Source organism: Perna viridis, chromosome 1 (assembly GCF_037379345.1).
Source record: "Perna viridis isolate PV_CMFRI_1.1 ecotype Kerala chromosome 1, ASM3737934v1, whole genome shotgun sequence".
Taxonomy (NCBI): Eukaryota; Metazoa; Mollusca; class Bivalvia; order Mytilida; family Mytilidae; genus Perna; species Perna viridis.
This window is the reverse complement of record NC_142445.1, coordinates 22,404,471-22,425,004: the sequence shown is the minus strand read 5'-3', so window position 1 is coordinate 22,425,004 and position 20,534 is coordinate 22,404,471. Positions and strand designations below refer to the sequence as shown.

Below are 20,534 nucleotides of genomic sequence, written 5' to 3'. Positions count from 1 at the left end.
GACGCCCATCATGCATTGTTTTTAGAAATTGTAACGAGGTTTGAAACCGTAGTATTGTTATTTTGATGCTTCCGTTTATTGCGATTTCTTTGTGTTGCTTAGATGAGACATTAACAACACTTGTAGCTCACTAAGTAATTTAGTATAAGTGTCAACGTTAACGTCTACAGACTTGAACTCAAAACATGCAACCTGGTGCCCCAAAGATTTAATTTTGTGTATGCTAGGGTGACTGCTCTCATAAAAAAGTCTTTACTGCCAATTTCATTTGAAACATTTTTTAAAGTTTCTCACAAACACCTCTCTTATTATTAATACTTTTGTCGTTTTCAACTAATACAATTTTTGTTGCCCATTTTTAAAAAAAATGTAAAAAAATGGTTTAACCGTACTGTAAAAAATATTTTGATTTTTTACCACCAGTACATCTTTCTTGAAAACAGGAATCTTTTTTTTTTTTTTTTTTTTTAACTCCTTGAAAATAAGTATTAACAGATTTTCTTTTAAGTTTAGTAACAAAATTTCGTTGTTATCTATAATCCTCCCATGTCCTGTCAGACTATATTTTTCGAATTTGTTTCGTTACATTTGTTTTGTTTACATGTTCATATTTTGGATTGTTCATTTCGAGCATATATCTGCTTCATTGGCACATTCTAAAAGATTAATTTTTTTTTGTTTGATATTGTCCATATTATTTTTGATTTTTTTGGTAAAAAAAATCTGTTATGGTTGATATAGACAGTTTTTAGCGACATCATGAAGGGGAAACTCCTATTAGAAATTCTTTACTACACGTTTACATACACAACAAATCACTTGAACTGTTTTCTCGAAATTTGAGTTACGTTCTGTATTTTTATTATAACGGGTTTATTTTGGAACGACTCTCAAAGTGGACGAACTGACAAGTATGTAAAAAAAAATAATGCTCTTTTAAAGCCTTCTTAAAATTTCTAATTTGTAAAAAACAATAAAATAAAAATAAAATAAACGCTGAATTAATATTATAATTACTATATGATCATAATCTAGAGCCTATATAGTATTATATACGAAACTAATAAACCGCCAAATTAACTTTACTTGTTTAACCCAAAATGGCGGGAGCAGACCGAAATCTCTCGCTGAAAGAAGCATTGGTTGAAAGTTTGAGCTCTATCTTGTCACCCGATCATGATCTCAGGGTTTCTGGTGAAGAGCAGATTAAAGCTCTTGAAGTTACAGAAGGTTTTTATTTTTTATCGAATCTGCAATTTCCTTGACATTTTAAAATCATACCGAAATTTCACAAATTGTTTCATGGCACTATTTCATTTTCCTGTACCGTACATTGTATGTCGTCTATTCTATATCATGTCGATTTTTTGTTATGGTAGACTAATAACCATGTATAAGTTATAAATAAACAGCATACGAATTTTCTCTTGTCCTGTATAGGCTGTATCCTGGCTGTTAAAATCATGTGTCGATGTGACACGTAAGAATAGAAATTTGTAGATCCAAGTTCAGTGTAATGAACCAAATTGAGGTGGGAATAATAGTTTCTTGCCCCGAAGTTAATGTTCTTAAAAATAATGAGGTCAGAATTATTCTTTAGGAAAACAAATATTTTGACTGGTATAGACTATAGTCTATAGAGTGGTTTCAGTTCGGCCAAATTATGAAAAAAAAATATGTTTCCTAATTCCTATTATAGTCCGAATTTCCTCTGACCCTGCAACCCTCCTCTTTTTTATTTGGATATTGATATGTCGGGTTGGGGTCAGAACGATGTGCCATACAAAAAGTTCGAGATTTAGCGGTACCGTGGAGTATCGCCCTTCAAGGGCTTGTAACGACTTTCAAGTTGAAATTGTTGAAACCTACCTAGTTCAATTCCGGAATCATTTTCCTGTATGCTGATACCAAATTTGCTACCAAAATTACTTTTATTATTGAAGTTTCGATAATTTTCCACGAGAGACTCTGTTTTGTTGACATTTTGAATCGTAATAGAGGGTAGGTGGAGCTTGTTACCTTTGGAACGGAACGGAGCAGAAATGATTTCTAAAACCGGAATCTAACAGAATATTTCAAAATTCCGCTGAAAAATTACGTGCCAGCTACCCTTCCTTTCCAAAAGTAACAAGTCACCTTCTTCTGTGTAATGGTAAAGGAACTGTATTTAAAGTTTTAAATGGAAAATAGTTTACTATAATTCTACCGATTTCAAGGAACGGCAGAATGAGTGTTATGCAATATGGCGCTTGGAGATAAGAGGTTGAGATATGGAGGAACAGAATTCCAACCTCTTATGTTGTAGGAGTATGTAACATTTGTGATATCACAACAAAGTTATATTCAGAGACCATATACACATATAACACTTGTAAATATACAGTCAATGCATTTTGACTGCTCAAATAGAATAATTGCAATATAAATTTAATGGTACTGACTGTTTAATGATATTTCAGTTAAGGAAATAAAATATTGAAAAGTATTGAAATGAGGCAATTTTATCTACATTTTTACTTTGGCAGAGAACAACAGTGAATCCCCCATAGAGAGTGGAGAAATTAAAATTTAGGTTGATGGTATTTTATATAGTATCATTATAATTGTCTCTTACCTTTTTAAATTCTATTTAGAGTTTGGAGTGCATCTTGCAGAGTTAACTGTTGATCCACAGGGACCCATGTCCATTCGACAGTTAGCTTCAGTACTCCTAAGACAGTATGTAGATGCCCATTGGTCACATAATGCAGAAAAATTTAGGACTCCAGAAACAGTTGAAAGTGTGAGCAGTTATGTAGTCTTTACAGCTTAGTTAGTTTTTTAATAGGCCTCATATTTTTCCATTTTAATGTGCAATAATATACAGGTACATTTGTACATACATAATGTCCATCTTACCATTCATCATCCGAATCTACAATGTACTCTACTTTCTCACACAGTACTCAATGTTCTAGGATTTTTTCAAATTTTAGGTTTACACCAGGAAACTCTAAATGAAGATAAACTCTCCCACACTTTACAAAATTTAAGCTTTCTACCTGCTAAAGGGAAAGTGGGGCATATTAATCAACTTTCCCACACCAAATTACACTTGCTTCAGGTGATGGGAAATCAACAAAAGTAGTTATCCTTTGGGACATCATACATGTATTTTTCTGTGTAAGCTGTAAGGCTAGCCACATTAACCAGTGTCTAATTTTACCTGGATGTCACTAATCAAATTTAGAACGAAGTCCATTCAAATAATATGTACATTGAACATTAACCACAGAACTTTCAATGGCTATTTTTCTTACAACACTTAAGCCTTTAGACAAATGCTAATAATTGGTTACCACTAACACAGATTTTTGTAGAGAATGTATAGATTATGTATCCTGATTCTCATTGTTATTATGCAGATATAAATCTCAGCTGTTCAGTTATTTTTAATTGTGAAAAAGAATTGAACCATTCTGTACACTATACAACCTGTAGTCCTTGAAAAAAGTAAAATCTGTTTGGATACAACTTTTGTAAAGTTTTAAAATCATTTAATTTATTTAACTGAAAAATATTGGTAGTATAATAATGACTTTGTTATTTTGGTATGTATTACGTGCACATTTTTGCATAGAAATTATTTCCAGAACATTGGGGTGTGTATTATGCATCAATATATAAGAATTGGCCTTGGAATAAAAGATTGTGGTACAAAAAAAGACATTGCTCATGATATTTTCTTCAAATCATGTTCAAATGTCTTAATAACATTTTTCAAACAAAGGTTGTACAATATTTCCTTCTTATAAAACATGGTTAGAGATTAAAATGAAACAACTAAAAACCAAAATGTAACCTAAGTTTTTTTGGGTTTTTTTTTTGTCGAACCATCCTTACCAAATGCTTTTGCAGGTGAAAATGATTATTTTGATACTTTAATACTTCGGTTGTTTCTTACAATTTTCTTCCTTTAAGGTATGTTTTTAAATGAAAAATTGCAAAATTTGTGTTAAAACAAAAAAAAAACGGAATTGTCCGATTTTCCTGACTTTCGATTCGGTTTTATAAACCATTTCATACATCCAATGTCAATGTTATTAAGCTTCAAAATTAAAATAATTCAATTTATGTAACTACTGATCTTAACATGATATTTTAGTCTGCATATAAGTTTCTTTCCTTCACATTTTCGTAGGAAGTACCACGTCAGGGTAAACAAATGGACTGATCAAGTGCAAAATATCGATCTTTTGTCATACAAAATTTTACTGCAATCTGAGTCTAAAAAACTGTTTTTTCACATGTTTAGACCTTCCAAAATGCACTGCGAACAATACATAAATGTGTATTATACACACCAAAATACACTATACTGTGTTTCTAACCTGGACTTTTTCTCTCTATTCAGACTGTTTCCCCCTGCAAAATTATCTCATCATGCAAATTTCCCAAAAATCAGTTCTCCACAGCTTTTTTCGGTTACCAACGGGTTTATTTTCTTCCCAAATCTGAAAGAAGTGGACACTTTTGAAAAATAGTAACAAAAGCACTGTTATTTTATTTTTATAACATCATTAGTTGGTAATACTGTGGTTAAAATCGCTAGGGTATGATAGAATATTCCAACTTCCATACACATGTAATTATATAATGTACAACTTTCATGCAAATTTTATAGCAATAGTTTTATTTCAGTCCAAAGTACAGATCAGAAGAATCCTACCTATAGGTTTAAAGGAAAGTATCAGCAAAGTACGGACTAGTGTGGCTTATGCAATATCGGCCATAGCTCACTGGGATTGGCCAGAGGCATGGCCAGAGTTGTTTCAAATTCTGATGGAAGCTTTAACCAGTGGACAACCAAGTTCTGTACATGGTGCCATGAGGGTTTTAGCAGGTTGGTCATTATTGAGCTGAGAAAGATAGCTGCTAATGCATAAATTATGAGTTTCTTACCACTCTACTAGAGATAGTTTTTGATGTATAATGATAGTGAAAAAAATGAACACTGTATTTATTTGTTCAAGCTGAGGTTTTACTATGCTTTTTAACATACACTACATTCAGCGACTTGTGTTTCTCTAACACTCAAGTCAGAGTTTTAAATCCATGTTAGTCGGTGAAACATGGTGTCAGTCGGATTTTTTCACAGTGTAATGTGAGTGTTACATCCACCCAGCTGGGTCATTGTATATTCCAGTTGTTAATTGTGTACGAAGAACCACCAACCTGGGTGAAAAATCACCCAGCATGGTGAAGTTAATCTCATTGATCTTTGCTGACAATATAGATGTTAGTACCCGAGCTTTCAGGTCACTGACCTCCAAATTTCATGTGGGACCCCAGAAAATTACAAGGGAGTCTGGAGGACATGTGAAAATTCTAAATCCAATCGCCGAAATCAATACTAGTTGATTTGTCCAACTTTAATCCAAGCCGTCCATACAATAAAACAGCGGTTAAGACAGTTAGCATGTGATATTAAAGATTGACACGTGTAACATGAAAATCGTTTAAAAAAAAGACATTTGTCGTTGATACATACTTCATGACTGTCCTGTATTGAGTATTTATAATTAATTTTTGTTTGTTTATTGGGGTTTAATGCCCAAGCAGCAATATTTCAGCTATATTCAGACGATGAACATGAAAGGACGATACAATAAACATGAAATGATGATGAAATGGTAAAAAAAAGGATGGGACACAAAGATAAAAGGGTCGACAAATTTTGATGGCCACTAGAAAAAGGGGGACGGGTAAGGTCGGGCAATTTAGCCTCCTGTGTCTGAGCGTGAAGGTTCCTACTCCTATCAAATACTACAGCAGGGTTCTTTAATATGCGAGGAACGTGACATCTTTCCCAACACAGTGCACCACTATGATTAGCGGTCAGGTTTTCCGTATTATAGCCTGACAACCCTAGCATGTAACATGCCAGGGGTACCCCATTCCACCACCTGGGGCACACATCCCAGTTGCTCTGTGGGTAGAGCGCCTAGCCCCCGGCTAGGTTCCTGAGCACTATTTAGTCGCCTTTTACGACAAGCTTAGCGCTGCTGCAGGCCTATTCTTTTGACAATTGCAGTCCATGAGATGAACAGACACACATCGGAGACATTGTAAACAATGTGTTCATTTATATTTCTAAAAATAGACAACTATATAACTATATATGTGCGATGTTTGTCAAGGTATTATTTTTATATTGGAGTAAACATCTGTCGGCATCAATGAAAGTTCGAAATCTTTTAACAAAACTTATAATTAAAATAAAGACATGTGTAGGTTGTATTTGAAATGTACTTTTTAAAAGAAATTTCTCAGAGTTAAATTGAAGAATTTAGAGGCAGAAAATGACAGGCGGAAAAAAACACACACAAAAAATGGTATAAACATGTACAAAATATAAAAAAAAAAAAGATGCTAAATTTTTTATGACAAAACTAATTTTTTTTGTCTTAACTGGAATGCTCCGAATTACCTGAGAAACAGAAACACAATATACATCATATCTTATAATGAATTCCCTGTTATGCCTCATTGAATTTCACGACTATTGCAATATACAAATGGTTGGTGTTGGCTGGGTGGTAAACACTCAAAATGTCGGTGTAACGCCGTGTTTCACTCAGGTCATACTTGAGTGTTAGAGAAACAGATGTCATTGAATGTAGTGTATACTGAGATAATTTTGTGTAATTTGTACATCTTTTGTTACCACTACCAAGGTACAACTTTGCAAAGTGATTTTGGTTAGAAATGAGACTTTTTTATGTTATCAGAGTTCACACAAGATGTCACAGATATTCAGATGGCTGAAGTAGCACCAGTGATATTGCCAGAAATGTATAAAATATTTATTGCTGGTGAAGTATGTATTTTTAGTAATACCATTTAAACAAATCTGATAAGAATTAGGGGAACTACCAAAATTACCGAATACTAATTCGATCCAGTCCAGTCCAAATTAAATCTGACAAAATAGATTACACACCCCAGAGTACTGTAATGGTCCTGACTTGGTACAGGCATTTCAAATTAAATGGTGGCCATGGTCAAATCTAGCTTTTACAGTGCACCAAATTTCCCTCTTTAGTTGTGATGTGTGAATAAACTGGTGGTCATAATCGATAAATCAGTGGTCACATCCTGCACAAAGAATAATTTACAAAAAGCAATCATTACTCATTGTTTTAGAAGAAACTGTGTATGAATCACTTGTAATTAGATGTAAGAGTTTTTGATTTTGAATATGGTTTTCTCCTTTTTCATCCAGTGATATAATTGATTTATTGTGAGAATTATCCATCGTGTTGAATTTTCGCAGTTTTCTTCAAATTTCAATGGGAGAAACCAAATTCTTGATTTAAAGTATGTCTCCTCTTAAAATTTAGGTTTTACATTAAACCAAGCATGTTAAAAATAAAAAAAAAAAACCTTTTGGAATGGAGTAATAATTAGGGCCTTACCACAAAAAGTAGTGGTCACCCTATAGTGATCATTCTGTCCATTCTTGTGTTCGGGCTGTACCTTTCTGTTTCTTTCGATCCAAGCTTTTGGTTATTTTGCATGTTGGTAGGTCACCTAAAGACGATGTGTGGTGTACCATGGATAATAGTGGCATATGACCTTGAACTTGACTTCACTGTCAAATTCCTGTTTTTAGCTCACCTGGCCATTGGCCATGTGAGCTATTGCCATCATTTGGTGTCTGTTGTCATTAACTATTTATTCAAACATCTTCATCTCTGAAACTACTGAATAGATTTGCATGAAAGGTATAATGGCTGTTCCTTAGAGTATCCTGCACAAATTGACCGTTTAGATTTTTTATCTGTTAAAAACATGGCTGCCATTACTAAAAATAGAACATTGGGGTCAGACAGCATATTTTCCATATATCTCCAAAACCATTAGGTTTAGCCAAATTCTGACTAAGGGTATAAGTATTCAGCATGATGAGATCTATCTGGAGTCAAATTTTGGTGAAAATCTGTTGACCCGTGTTGGAGTTATTGCCCTTTTTGGACATTTTTGATGAAATTACTTTCAAAAATCTTCTCCTCAGAAAATGATATACAGAATTCAATGAAAGTTGGTATTTTTGTTTTTTAGGGTATCCTTGAAGCTGCATTAGCTTTCAAATTTGTAATTTTTTTTTTTTCTGTTGAAATATACCTTAACTTTGAATTATTTCTACTAATTTGTACTTTTCCTGTATAATTTCATTTGATATCCAAACATAAAATGCATTAAATACATGAAATAGATGTCTATATATTTATTGCCTTGCAAGACAAAAAATCGACCTAGATAAATTTGTATGCATGTGACTTCTTGTGACCTTAATCTGCGCATGTGCTGTAAGGGTCACTTCTAAAATAACAAATCTGATTGCAAAGTGAAAGTGGTTATTCAATGGCAAGGAAGACCAACGGACTCGAGCCGTAAAATAAAAAAGTTCGAATATAACGCGAAGATCCTTTTGAAATTTGCGTATTGTGATATAATGTGGCTCAAATATGGTCATTATTCATTTGAAAACTAATCAAGAAATAGACAAAATGAAATGAAAACAAAACACATGCTTACCTGTGTATCCGTTATTTTTATTTTTTTACCCAGGTTAAACTACTTTTAACCCATGTGTATGTCCTGTCGGCAATCTTCGGAAGTATTGGCAAAAAAATAATTCGATCAGAGCTATGGATCTTCTCTGATTAAAAAAAAACTGTTATTTACACAATATTCTGAAGGTATTATCGACATTGATTGTTTCAATTGCAATACTACAAACTTATTTCATTTAATCAGCAAAATTCAGTAGAATAAAAACTGAATACATTTGACAGCTAATGCAACTTTAACAAAATGACCATATGAAAGTCTCCAAGGGATCATAGTTTTCAGACGACTCCATGTAAGGGTTATTGTTCTTGAGAGGTGAAAAATAACTTTTTCTTTACAGTTTTAAGGCTATATCTTGAAAACTATGATAGAATGAAACTTTCAATTGCTGGAATGATTCTGATTATAAGGCCTACAAAAGTCTTCAGGTATCAAAGTTGTCAGACGACTCCATATAAGAGTTATTGACTTTGAAAAGCAAAAAAATTACGTTTTTTGCAGTTTTCAGTCAATATCTTGAAAACTATAATAGATACAATGAAACTTCCAATAGATGAAATGATCCTCATGATAAGTCCTACCAAAGTCTTATGGGGTTAAAATTTTTGGACAATTTCATGTTAGAGTTATTTCCCTTGAAAGGTGATTCAGGCTCGTGGGGGCCTCTTGTTTGGTGACCAGATTATATTTGATTCAATAGTTCTTTTCATTTTTGTTAGGATCAGTAGTTGCCAACAACACATATAATTATTACAAGTCCTCATTATTCTATTTTAGGCATTTAGCATTAGAACAAGAGGAAGAGCAGTGACAATTTTTAACACTTGTTCAGCAATGATAGCCAATATGGCTGAATTACAGAAGGTATTATTTATTATTTTTTGAAGTTATCATAAATTTTTGCTTTTATCACTTTTTAGACAATTTTGAGTTGTGGACCTTTTGAGGTTTTTGATCCTTTAGGAGTCTATCACTGGAACTTCTGAACTATTTCTGAACACAAACAAAATATAGTCCGAATTTAATTCCTTTTATATCATTCAATACTCCTTTAATAACAAGTTTATATATTTCTTGCAATTTATCTACTCAATAATATTCTATTATTTATGGAAATAAAATTAAGGTCTAGTCTTCATATCAACTGAAGATTTTAGGGACTTACTTTTTGGCTTTGGAAGATATTTAGTAATAAATTTTCATTTTTGGGAATTTATTTCTTGCATTAATGTGTCTGGAAGGATAAAATTGTTAAATAATAAGTCAAATTATCCATCATACCAATAATATATTACCATTCTTAAACAGGAAGTGAAGAGCAGTTATTTTAACCAAGTAAAATTGGTGGGAAAATTCAAATTGATAGAAGTGTTCAGTTTTTGGAAATCTTGTGTTACGGAAATTATTTTCTTAAACTGATATTGGTTTTATTTAAGTAAAATTGTTATCTAGGATAAATACTCTGGTTAATATAGCTTTTGAATGTAACTGCACATTAATTTTTTGATAGATTTAAAATTGGGTGAAATGAAACAAAATATGTAAATGTTTGTGAAGTTGGATCAGTAGTATAGATTGACTTTCAGTTAATACATATTTTAAAAAAGGGCAGTTCTTAATAGTATCTAAAATGTAATTTATGGTCACAAATTGATTTAACATCGTATACATGTAAACTTTGAAATTTTGTTAATGCTACAATTTTCACAAGAATCAAAAACTACCAGTGCTATCAGCACTTTGATTACAGCAAGAATTGGACTTAGGCCAAAAAAATTAGTCTTGTTTCCTGCTACCAGCAAGAAAACAACAGGGTAGGTATGTAGGGAAATTAATTTTTTTCAAAAACATTTCACATTGAGTTAATGGGGAAACAATTAAGACTTTAATAGTGCTCATGCCAAAATTACCATAAAATGTTTTAATGTAAAAACAAAAGAACTTGGGTAACAGGAAACAGACATACAATTTTTTTTTCTTTGCCTTTGCAGGGAAATCTTGTTTGCTGTGAATTTTAGAGCATCTTGTTATATCAATGCTCCATGTGTCTATCACACTTGGTTACTGATATCTTTTTAATACAAATCAAGTTCAGTTATGGTGTATATTGTATTTCCCGTCAGTAGTTATGGCCCTTTATCACTTCATAAGTTGGATTGTGTAGATATATGTGATCTCCAGGACTAGATAATATCTCTTGTATTGTATGTGAGCTATGGAAATTAGAATTTTAATTATATAATGGTACCTAAGTATAAAGAAAGGAGAAAAGGCATGCTTTATTTTGAATCCTTTTGTGATAAGAGATATATACATATATATTCTGTATTCTGTTTCAGGGTGTAGCCAAACAGCTTCTGTTTCCATTCATTCCACAGTTTACTGAAGCCTTTATACAAGCTTTACAAGTGCCCGATGGATTTACATCAGACAGCGGTCTTAAAATGGAAATTGTCAAGGTTATGCATTCCTCAAAATTGGCTTTATGGGTCAAAGATTTTTTTTTTGTGTAATGACTCAATGGAAATATTAATGTGAAATTTCCAGTGGTTGATATTGAAGTTTTTAAGATGAAAATACTATCAACATTAAGTGAATGTACCAGTAGTCTTTGATATTGGAACCAGCCCCCCAGCTAATGCTGGTAAAGGTAGCAACGGGCTTTCAGAAATTTTGCTTCCAAGCCAGTGTATCCTGTTTAAAATACTTCTCAGAATAAGGGTAGGGGCTTGTATGAAATTTAGACAGCAAAGACTATTGAGTGCAGTTCCCTTATATAGTATTTTTTTGTTGTCTGAAAAGTAAGATGATGAAATAGATTTAGAGCATTCTCAAGGTGTGGATAACTGCTTCTTGTTGCATTTAAATGTTAATCAAGGTTTTGTCCTTCCCTATTGTAAAATTTTGAACAATGAATGTACTTGCAGTATCTTAATGTAATACAATTATATAAGCTGGCAACTTGTCAAACCTGTTTCTATTCAAAATGCCAATCTGGTTGTCAACATGATACCCATATTCTAATACATTAGTATCACCTTGTCTGTTGGTTACACATTTCTGTAACTGATTTCTCTGCTTCTGTTGGAGTGATTCTTAGATATTTAGAGTATTGCTTCTGCATAATGACTTGTACCATGCCTCTTGTTTTCAAGTTTTTGCTTATTTACTCCCTGTTTAGGCTTTTAAAAAAATTGTCTAGTATCTCAGGCACAGCCACATCCCCTTAAACACTCTGGTGTACGAAATTTTTATTTTTTAACTTTTTTTTTTTTTTTTAAGCAACCTGACAACCTAGACATTATTTTTAGGTGGTGCTTATTGGAAAATTTTCTTGACAGTTATCTCAGTTTCTATTGGAGGGAATGCTTAGATATTTAGTATATTACTTTTTCATGATGACTTGTACCCAGTCTCTCCTTTTCAGGTTTGTCGCTTATTTACTTCCTGCTTACTGTATGACTTAGTTGTTATTAAGGTGACTCTTAATGGAAATTTCAATTACAAATTTCTCTACTTTTACTGCTTAGATATCTGGTATACTGCTTTTGCATGGTGACTTGTGTGCCTCCCCTTTACAGATTCCTCGCTTTTCTACTTCCTGTTAACTGTAGACGGTTGGATGGGGGTATTCTTAGCATGACATAGTGTGAGACATCTTGTTATGACTTACTTTTAAAATGGAATTGAGGTACATTTGTAGGTATTTTAAATTTTAATTAAGTTAAAGCCCAAAAAAATAATAGTCCACTTTCCTGCTACCAGCAAGAAAAAAATAAGGTAGGTAGGTAGGGAAAATTGAAACATTTTACATCGAGTTAATGGGGAAACAATCTAGACTTCAACAGTGCTTGAGCCGAAATGGTCATAAATATTTAGGTAGGGTAAGCACAATGAACTAGGTATGTTGAATAGCAGGAAACAAGTATATATATTTTTTTTTTTTTTTTTTTTTTTGTCTAAGCTTGTGGTTGATCTTAGCCAGCACTCCACAGTATTGTAGAACTGCCTAATTTTGGTCTTGTAATCTGATGCTTTGTAACATTTATCACTTTAAAGAATTATCAAGCATTTGTAAATCTATATACCTAGAAATAGCTCAAGCCAAGGCCTTCAGGATGCAATAAAAAAATTTTGGGAAAAAAATTACCCACAGCATATAGGGTTACCATAGAAACCATGCAAAAATATGAGAAAATTTGCAAAAAAAAAGTTCATAAAATCAGGTTTTAAAATATCAAATTTCCTGTAAAATATCTGAAATTTTTATATCATCGCCTGAAACTGTTCAAACTTTTTCCTTCAAAAACCCCTTCCTCATATGGGCATCGCCGGTTAGATTTTGAGCTATTTCACTTTGTAATCCACTTATTAAATTTAGCATGGTAAAAATTGACTTACTTTCACTTTCACAATGAAGTCAAATTGTCATTGAAAAAAAGCCCCTTCAGCATTGAAAATATATAAAACATTGCAAAATATTTTTAAAAGTCCCCTTTTTTCAGAAAATGTTTTATAAACAATAGATTCTTCATTTTTAATCACTATAGCAACCACCGGTTTCCATTTATGTCATTTTTCATCCCTAGCCAAAAGTGCGAAATTAAATTAAACTGTGGAGTGCTGGCTTAAAAGTGGCTTTACTGCAAAATAAGAAGTCGGCATAGTTTTAGTAGCAAATACGGCAATGAATGAATCAATTTTCATATTTTATTTTTGTTACAGTCTATAACACAGTTGGTGAAAAGTTTTCCCAAGTTTATGGCACCTTATCTGGGACAGATATTACCTCCAATATGGCTGATATTCACACAAAGTGCTGAATTGTATCCTTAGAAGAATATGTATCATACAGCAAATTCATTCCATAGAAGTATATTAATAAAGCTATTTCTTTCTATAAACAATATATAATAACTGAAATGTTGTGATTTGTCCTTAACTATATCCCTAGCTATGTTAGAACAGTGGTAAATAATATAGAAGATGCTAATGACCCTGTTGATTCGGATGGTAAGTGATATTAGGGAAAATACAGTGCAAAAAAAAAGAACAGCAAAACATACTCATACCTTTTGCAAAGACATTTTTTTTTATCATGAAATGTGTCTTTGATTGCAGGTCTCAACAATACCGCATGTCCAATTGTTTAATAGCGGTCGAAGAAGTAAAAATCTAAAGCTCACCCTTGAATGTATAGAAATTCATCTTAAAAACCCTTGTCCAGTTGATTTGTTCCAAAATAAAATTTTTTAGACTTCCAGTATTTTGCAAACCTATGCAAATTAGTTGCACAGTGGTTCTGATGCTGATTTTTAGCTCACCTGGCCAAAGGCCATGTGAGCTTTTGCCATCACTTGGCGTCCGTCCGTCCGTCCGTCCGTCCGTCGTCCGTCTGTAAACTTTTACATTTCAATCTTCTTCTCTGAAACCACAGGGCCAAATAAAACCAAACTTGACACAAATGTTCACTGGTATGAGGGGATGAAAGTTTGTGATTTTGGTGCCGATCGGAAATTCAAGATGGCCGCCACCGAGGATCTTAGTTTAACATTGGACCCTATGGGAGAAACATGTAAAAATCTTCTTCTCGGAAACCGCTTGACCAAATTAAACAAAACTTGACACAAATGTTCACTGATATGAGCGAATGAAAGTTTGTGATTTTGGTGCCAATCGGAAATTCAAAATGGCCGCCACCGAGGATCTTAGTTTAACATTGGACCCTATGGGAAAAACATGTAAACATCTTCTTCTCGGAAACCACTTGACCAAATTAAACAAAACTTGACACTATTAAATGTTCACTGATATGAGGGGATGAAAGTTTGCGATTTTGGTGGCGATCAGAAATTCAAGATGGCCGCCACGGAGGATCTTAGTTTAACATTGGACCCTATGGGAAAAACATGTAAAAATCTTCTTCTCGGAAACCGCTTGACCAAATTAAACAAAACTTGACACAAATGTTCACTTTTATGAAGGGATGTAAGTTTGTGATTTTGGTGCCAATCGGAAATTCAAAATGGCCGCCACCGAGGATCTTACTTTAACAGTGGACCCTATGAGAAAAACATGTAAAAATCTTTTTCTCGGAAACCGCTTGACCAAATGATCGTTGGCATGAGGAGATGAAAGCTTGTGATTCTTTTGCCATTTCAAAATGGCTGCCACTGTGGATCTTAACTTAACCAAAGTTTCCGCTCGAGAAAATATACATCTAGAGGTCGCCACATGATCTTCAACAAGTGGGAAATTTCCTCCATGTAGCAAGCTCTAAATTGCCCCAATAAAAACAAAGTGGATAAATCAGTGAACACAATACTGAGGGGGGGCTGGAGGGGGTCTGATCCCGGAATCCTGACTTTATTTTTACTAAATCCCGAAATCCCGAACAACAAAGGAACTTAAAAACTGCTAAAATCCCGATTCCCGGTGGATTTATTTCCCGAAATCCCGGGCTTAATTCTCAGAAATCCCGAAATCCTGAGCTTAAAAACCTCTGATCCCAGCATCCCGAAAAAGGTCCGGCCCTTCCTCAATACTATATCAGTTTATCATTTATGGTAAGAAACTAAAATGTTTTAAAAAAAAGACAACTACATGCCAGTGACTATATTTCCTGCCTTGGGACAGGCGCAAACAATATGCAGCGGGGTTAAACTAGTTTTGTTGGATCCAAACCCTCCCCCTCTATACGATCAAAGGCTAAAATAAATACAAAGTTAGACACACAGTAAAAATCAACCTGAAATACATCCAATTCATTAGAAAAGTACCTCAACAATTATTAACAATAACATAGAAGACAAACAAATGAGGTATAAACAATGAATGCTCGCAGTTACTGAAAGCAAGCTCAGGACACAAATAAGGATGAAAAATCTTCAAGCCTCCCAACACAAAAAATATCAGTTACAAAACTTCCAAAGGATTTAGAACTGCAACATCATAGACTATGTTGGTCTAGCAAGAAGTTGTGCAATGACTAAAATGCTAAAATATGAATGATTAAGTTATAATGTAATGATCTAATAAGAGTATCAATATTTTTTCCTACAAAGACAAGATTTAATGATCTGACAACAATGTCGAATTTATATCCTTTATGAATCAGTCTATTTAAATAATTCTTAAGATTTGATGGACATTGTTTGCATTTATGTGCCTTGTAAACTATATTTCCATACAAAACTGGATGTGAAATGCCTAGTTTAATAAGATTAGTTTTTTAGCAAAGTAATCATGTTGGAGGCTAAGAAACGCTGTGTTTTGCAGAAATTTCATGGATTCCGCAAAACAATGGCAATTTCTGCATTTTTAAAGGCCTGGTTCCGGATTTTAGTATGTTGGGGTTGCAAACTATGCATTATGTCCCCTTTCCAACCTGTCCCATGCAATAATTCCTGTTTACCAATGCTTTAAATTGCAAGAAAATCTTCATCTAAGGAAAATTCCTTGTAAATTTACACAAAATTATATGAAATATTTAGCAAGTAATTAAACCAGGTGAGCGATACAGGCTCACGTGAGCCTCTGGTTATGTATTAATAAAACATAGGTGATCACGGTGTGTGGTGGATTTGGTGAGGAGGTGGTGGGGTGTGTGTACTGATGGGGTAAAATGGGTCTGTCACTTGAAAGGGGTCATTTATGGCCATTATTTGCTAGATGTGGGGTTCAATAGTAGCAAAAAAGGAACCTAAGCACATTAATCCCACAGTGTACCCTGTTAAGGCCACTGAAGCCAAATAAGGTTCATTACAGTCACGAGTGGGAGGTCAGTAGTCTCCTGGAGGATGACTCCTGTAAAAAAATAAGGATTTTTTTTTCCATTTTTATTAGTACGAATAAGTTTCGGTATGTACTTGTGATATTGAAAAAAAAATTACTGTAATAGCCTGGATTGATTACAGACCTTTTATATTGATGAATGAAATCAGGGTTGTTATAGGGAGTATTTCTCTTCAGAAATATTTTATTTTGCCCAAACTTTCAAGTACAATATATATATACCACTACTACTAAAGGATCATATTCCCATATACCTTTTTGTTATTATTTGAAGCTATATTTAAATGAAGTTATATTTGGAATGTACATATATTCTGTAAACGTAATAATTTTTACACTTGGGAAATCGTCACCAAGAGAAAAGTTTTTTTGTTTAATTTGTTTAATAAGACTGACATCTGCTGACAACGAAAATTACTTCCACTTGAAAAGTTTGTCTTAGAGAAAATTTAAATGTTTACAGTGTGTTATTGCCTGTTGATCTTCCCTTGTTTTCTAAAGAAATTATAACATAAAACTGTAAAGTCTGTTGTTGTTATCTTATATTCTCAAACTTATCTTGAAACTTACAAATACCGGTACCGTGTAACAGTTATATTAGTTTTTGATTTATATATTGTATTTCATTGTTCCAGGTGAGGCTTTAGGATTTGAGAACTTGGTTTACAGTGTATTTGAGTTTGTACAAGTTTTAATTGATACATCAAAGTTCAGAAACACTGTAAAAAAATCCATCAATGATATTTTATACTATGTGATTATATACATGCAGATGACTGATGACCAGGTAAGGAAAAGTTAATGTTATAGATAGCAGTGTTAAATCGAATGTTCCCAGTGTAATAAATTTTGATAATTCACACTGTAAAATAAATTTGGTAATTTAACTCTCAGACTATCTCGTGCCAAAATGTCACAATAAGAATATCAATCTGCCAATCACAAAATTTAAAATTCCTATTGAAAATAGCAATGAATAATGGGGGAAATCTATATAACAAATAGTATAATCAATGGTTATCACGAAAAACCAAAATATGATCATTCGTGCCAAGAATGCATAACAATGTTACTCATGTGCGGAACAAGTTTTGCACTTTCTTTAAATCTAGGTGTTCTTTGGCACTCATGATGATATTTTGGTCATTCACTCTTTCCAATTAGTTATCCTATTATTAACAATTCTTAGAAAAAGTAATAGGAAAGTTGGTCCATGTAAGAGACTAAAAAATATTTGATTGCAATCAATGAAAGGTTCTTTGTAAACTGATTAAATGAGAGAAAAATTTTAAATATGGGTTAATTTCCCATCCAATGTAGGTGAGACTATGGTCCAACAATCCAGATCAGTTTGTAGAAGATGAAGATGATGAATCATTCTCGTACTCTGTCAGGATTTCTTCACAGGATTTACTGCTGGTACAAAATATGTAAATTAATTGATAAGTTATTTACAAAATATAAACCAGATATAGCTAGTGATGACTTAACACATTAATGGATAGTTGTATATATTGTACAGGCACAACTTCAAAATCTGAATCAAGATGCGAGATCATTAACAATTACTCTTATAATGTATACATGATATGTTGGGGAGTGTTCTTTTATTCATATGAAGATAATTGTTTGGGGGGAAATTATACAGACGGTTTTATTTGGATAATCTGCTGTAATCAATCTGTTTGCATACCCCTGTAAGAACAAAGAAGCAAATATAGCGCTCTATTACTGTCTTTAAAATCAAATTGTAGTCCCTTGCCAGTGAGTTTCAGGCAGAAAGTGCACCTGCTTTGTGTGCTGCTGTAACAAAACATTTACAAGAATCTGAACCACAGAAGAATACTGGCAATGAAAACTGGTGAGGGTTAAAATAAATATTGTTAATCAAAAAGCAATGAAAACATGCCAAGACACTTGGGCTCTGAGTAATTGATTACAAAGTTGTAAGTGTATAATTGTTCTGTAGATGCAACAAAGAGAGAATACATAGTGAGGACTAAACTAAGTTTGGGAAAACACAAAGTTTGGTGTTTTTTAATTCTTTTCTTTACATGTTCATTGAAACTAAACCTACCACGTCCACCTAATGAAGTATGAATGTTTAACTGCAACACGAGCACTGCTTTTTTTTACTACAAAGATTACTGAATTGCCCGATTCACACTTATATATTGTTTATATATGTATATTGTTTGGTAATTAACGAATTGTACAAGAAGAAGATCACAAGATGCCTTCCAAAACACTAGTACACATGTATTTAATATCCTTAAAAACAAGATTTAGCTACATGTATTATGTTTACTGATCATACAAAATGTACCTCAACACAGGTGGAAGATCCATGAGTCCTGTATGCTCGCCATGGGTAGTGTCACCAATCTTGTTGTTGAATATGTGCAGACTGGCAAAGTACAGTTTGATGTTATGGGATTCCTTCAGACAGTGGTACTCAATGATATGAACTATTCAGGTATATTGCTATCAGTGATGGTTGAGTAAGACAAGGGGTGATGGAACCCTTGGCTAAATGTTAGAGGGTTCTTTCTAGTGTAAAAGCACCTTTCATTAGATCTCAAGCTGTCATCAGTGATTAATTTCTGTTTTTTTGTTGTTGTTGTTGTTGGTTTTTTTTTTTTTTTTTTTTTTTTTTTTTTTTAAGTTCAATGGAATATCTTCCAACATTATTGATCTTATTCGTACTAAGGAGGATAGGCCACAGTTCTATTGATAATTTTTTTTTTTAAGTTAGAATCTTCAGATAGTACTGTGAAGTGTTGATCTGTTAGATCTTTAATAAAATAAACTACTATTGTGAAAGTACTTTAATTCATGGATCAGGGAAGAAACACAAGTTCATGGATTCTTGAATTCGTGGTTTTGAAGTTTTCAGTCTACACATCAATGGGAATCTACTGTTTGTTGGGAACAAAATATCATGGTTTGACCTATCCACGAAAACCACGAAAATTGGTACCCCTCAATCAAAGGGGAAATCAAATCTTTTCATAGACTTTAAATACAGGGTAATGTCAGGCTTTGCTTAAAATATGGTTTTGGGCTTTGCCCATGAGGTACAGAGCTATTTGTAGTCGTCTCAACCAATGGAAATATGAAATACTGCCTATGACATGGGCTGTGTGTCTGCATCAAAAGTTTATTCAATAATTTCCTAGCTTCATATCTGTTTTTCGTCTCTTCCAACAGAAAGATTCTGCGCCATTGATATTTCAGAGCATGTACATATATAGGACATTGATGATGCTTTATTGCTATTGTTAATAGTTACATTGATGGTTCTTTATTTTAGCATCCCCATTTCTTGTTGGTAGATGTTTGTGGGCAGCAAGTAGATATGTGGAAGCCATGACACCAGATCTTTTACAAAGGTATATGTTCTTAAAGAAAATTGGTGCAAGTATAAAAAAAATTGATATTTGCCTTATTCAGGAAAAACAATGAGACAAACAAAATCAATAACTGTTTTGGAGAACAACCATGTACTAAGGTGAATGCACATCTAATTGAATGAGTTGAATATTCAGATTGCTTTATTGGCTCTGAGGTGATAGAAGTTCATACTTTTCAACCAAAAAAGGATTGTTTTTTAATGTATAAGGAGGACTTGAAAATGTCATGTTATTGTGATGTTTCATAATTCAAATATTTACAATACAAAATACTAAAATACCAATCTGAAATAAATAATGCAAACTTTGGTTAGCTGTACACATTTCAATGAGTAATCTTTTATCTGCAGTGTTGAAACAAAATACTTCAGAGGTTTATGTAACTTCCCTTTTTAAAGTAGTTTGATATCAAGGACCTGGAAATTTCATACATAAAGATTTTTGTTTTTAGATTTTTACAGTCCACTATTGGAGGTCTGCACCTTACACAATCAGCAGTTGTCAGGGTGTCGGCAATTAGATCTGTTTATAGTTACTGTAGCCACTTTAAGAGTGTTGATAACCCACAAGTACTGGTACCTTTCTTGTCAAATATCATGGATGGTTTACTCTCAGTGGCTACACAGTTTTCATCTGAAGTTTTGTCCCTCTGTCTAGAATCCATAGCCATGGTTCTATCTGTAAGTTATGTTGCAGTTTTTAGTCATAGTG

General features: G+C 33.2%; 1 protein-coding gene across 2 annotated transcripts in view; it reads left to right on the top strand.

Moving 5' to 3' along the window:
* The first annotated feature begins 1,075 nt into the window (after positions 1-1,075).
* The window catches only part of LOC148627808 (importin-9-like), a 33,677-nt gene continuing 14,218 nt past the window's right edge, over positions 1,076-20,534 (top strand). For both annotated transcript variants that reach the window (XR_015921604.1, XM_088579366.1), the window contains exons 1-14: positions 1,076-1,230; positions 2,634-2,782; positions 4,681-4,882; positions 6,771-6,859; positions 9,394-9,480; positions 10,956-11,075; positions 13,342-13,442; positions 13,571-13,629; positions 17,046-17,197; positions 17,731-17,829; positions 18,165-18,271; positions 18,747-18,886; positions 19,724-19,802; positions 20,275-20,503. Coding sequence is in view for 1 of the 2 variants with exons in the window: in XM_088579366.1 (XP_088435492.1) it covers positions 1,101-1,230; positions 2,634-2,782; positions 4,681-4,882; positions 6,771-6,859; positions 9,394-9,480; positions 10,956-11,075; positions 13,342-13,442; positions 13,571-13,629; positions 17,046-17,197; positions 17,731-17,829; positions 18,165-18,271; positions 18,747-18,886; positions 19,724-19,802; positions 20,275-20,503 (1,743 nt within the window). In the remaining variant the exon portion in view is untranslated. The remainder of the gene's footprint in view (positions 1,231-2,633; positions 2,783-4,680; positions 4,883-6,770; positions 6,860-9,393; positions 9,481-10,955; positions 11,076-13,341; positions 13,443-13,570; positions 13,630-17,045; positions 17,198-17,730; positions 17,830-18,164; positions 18,272-18,746; positions 18,887-19,723; positions 19,803-20,274; positions 20,504-20,534) is intronic.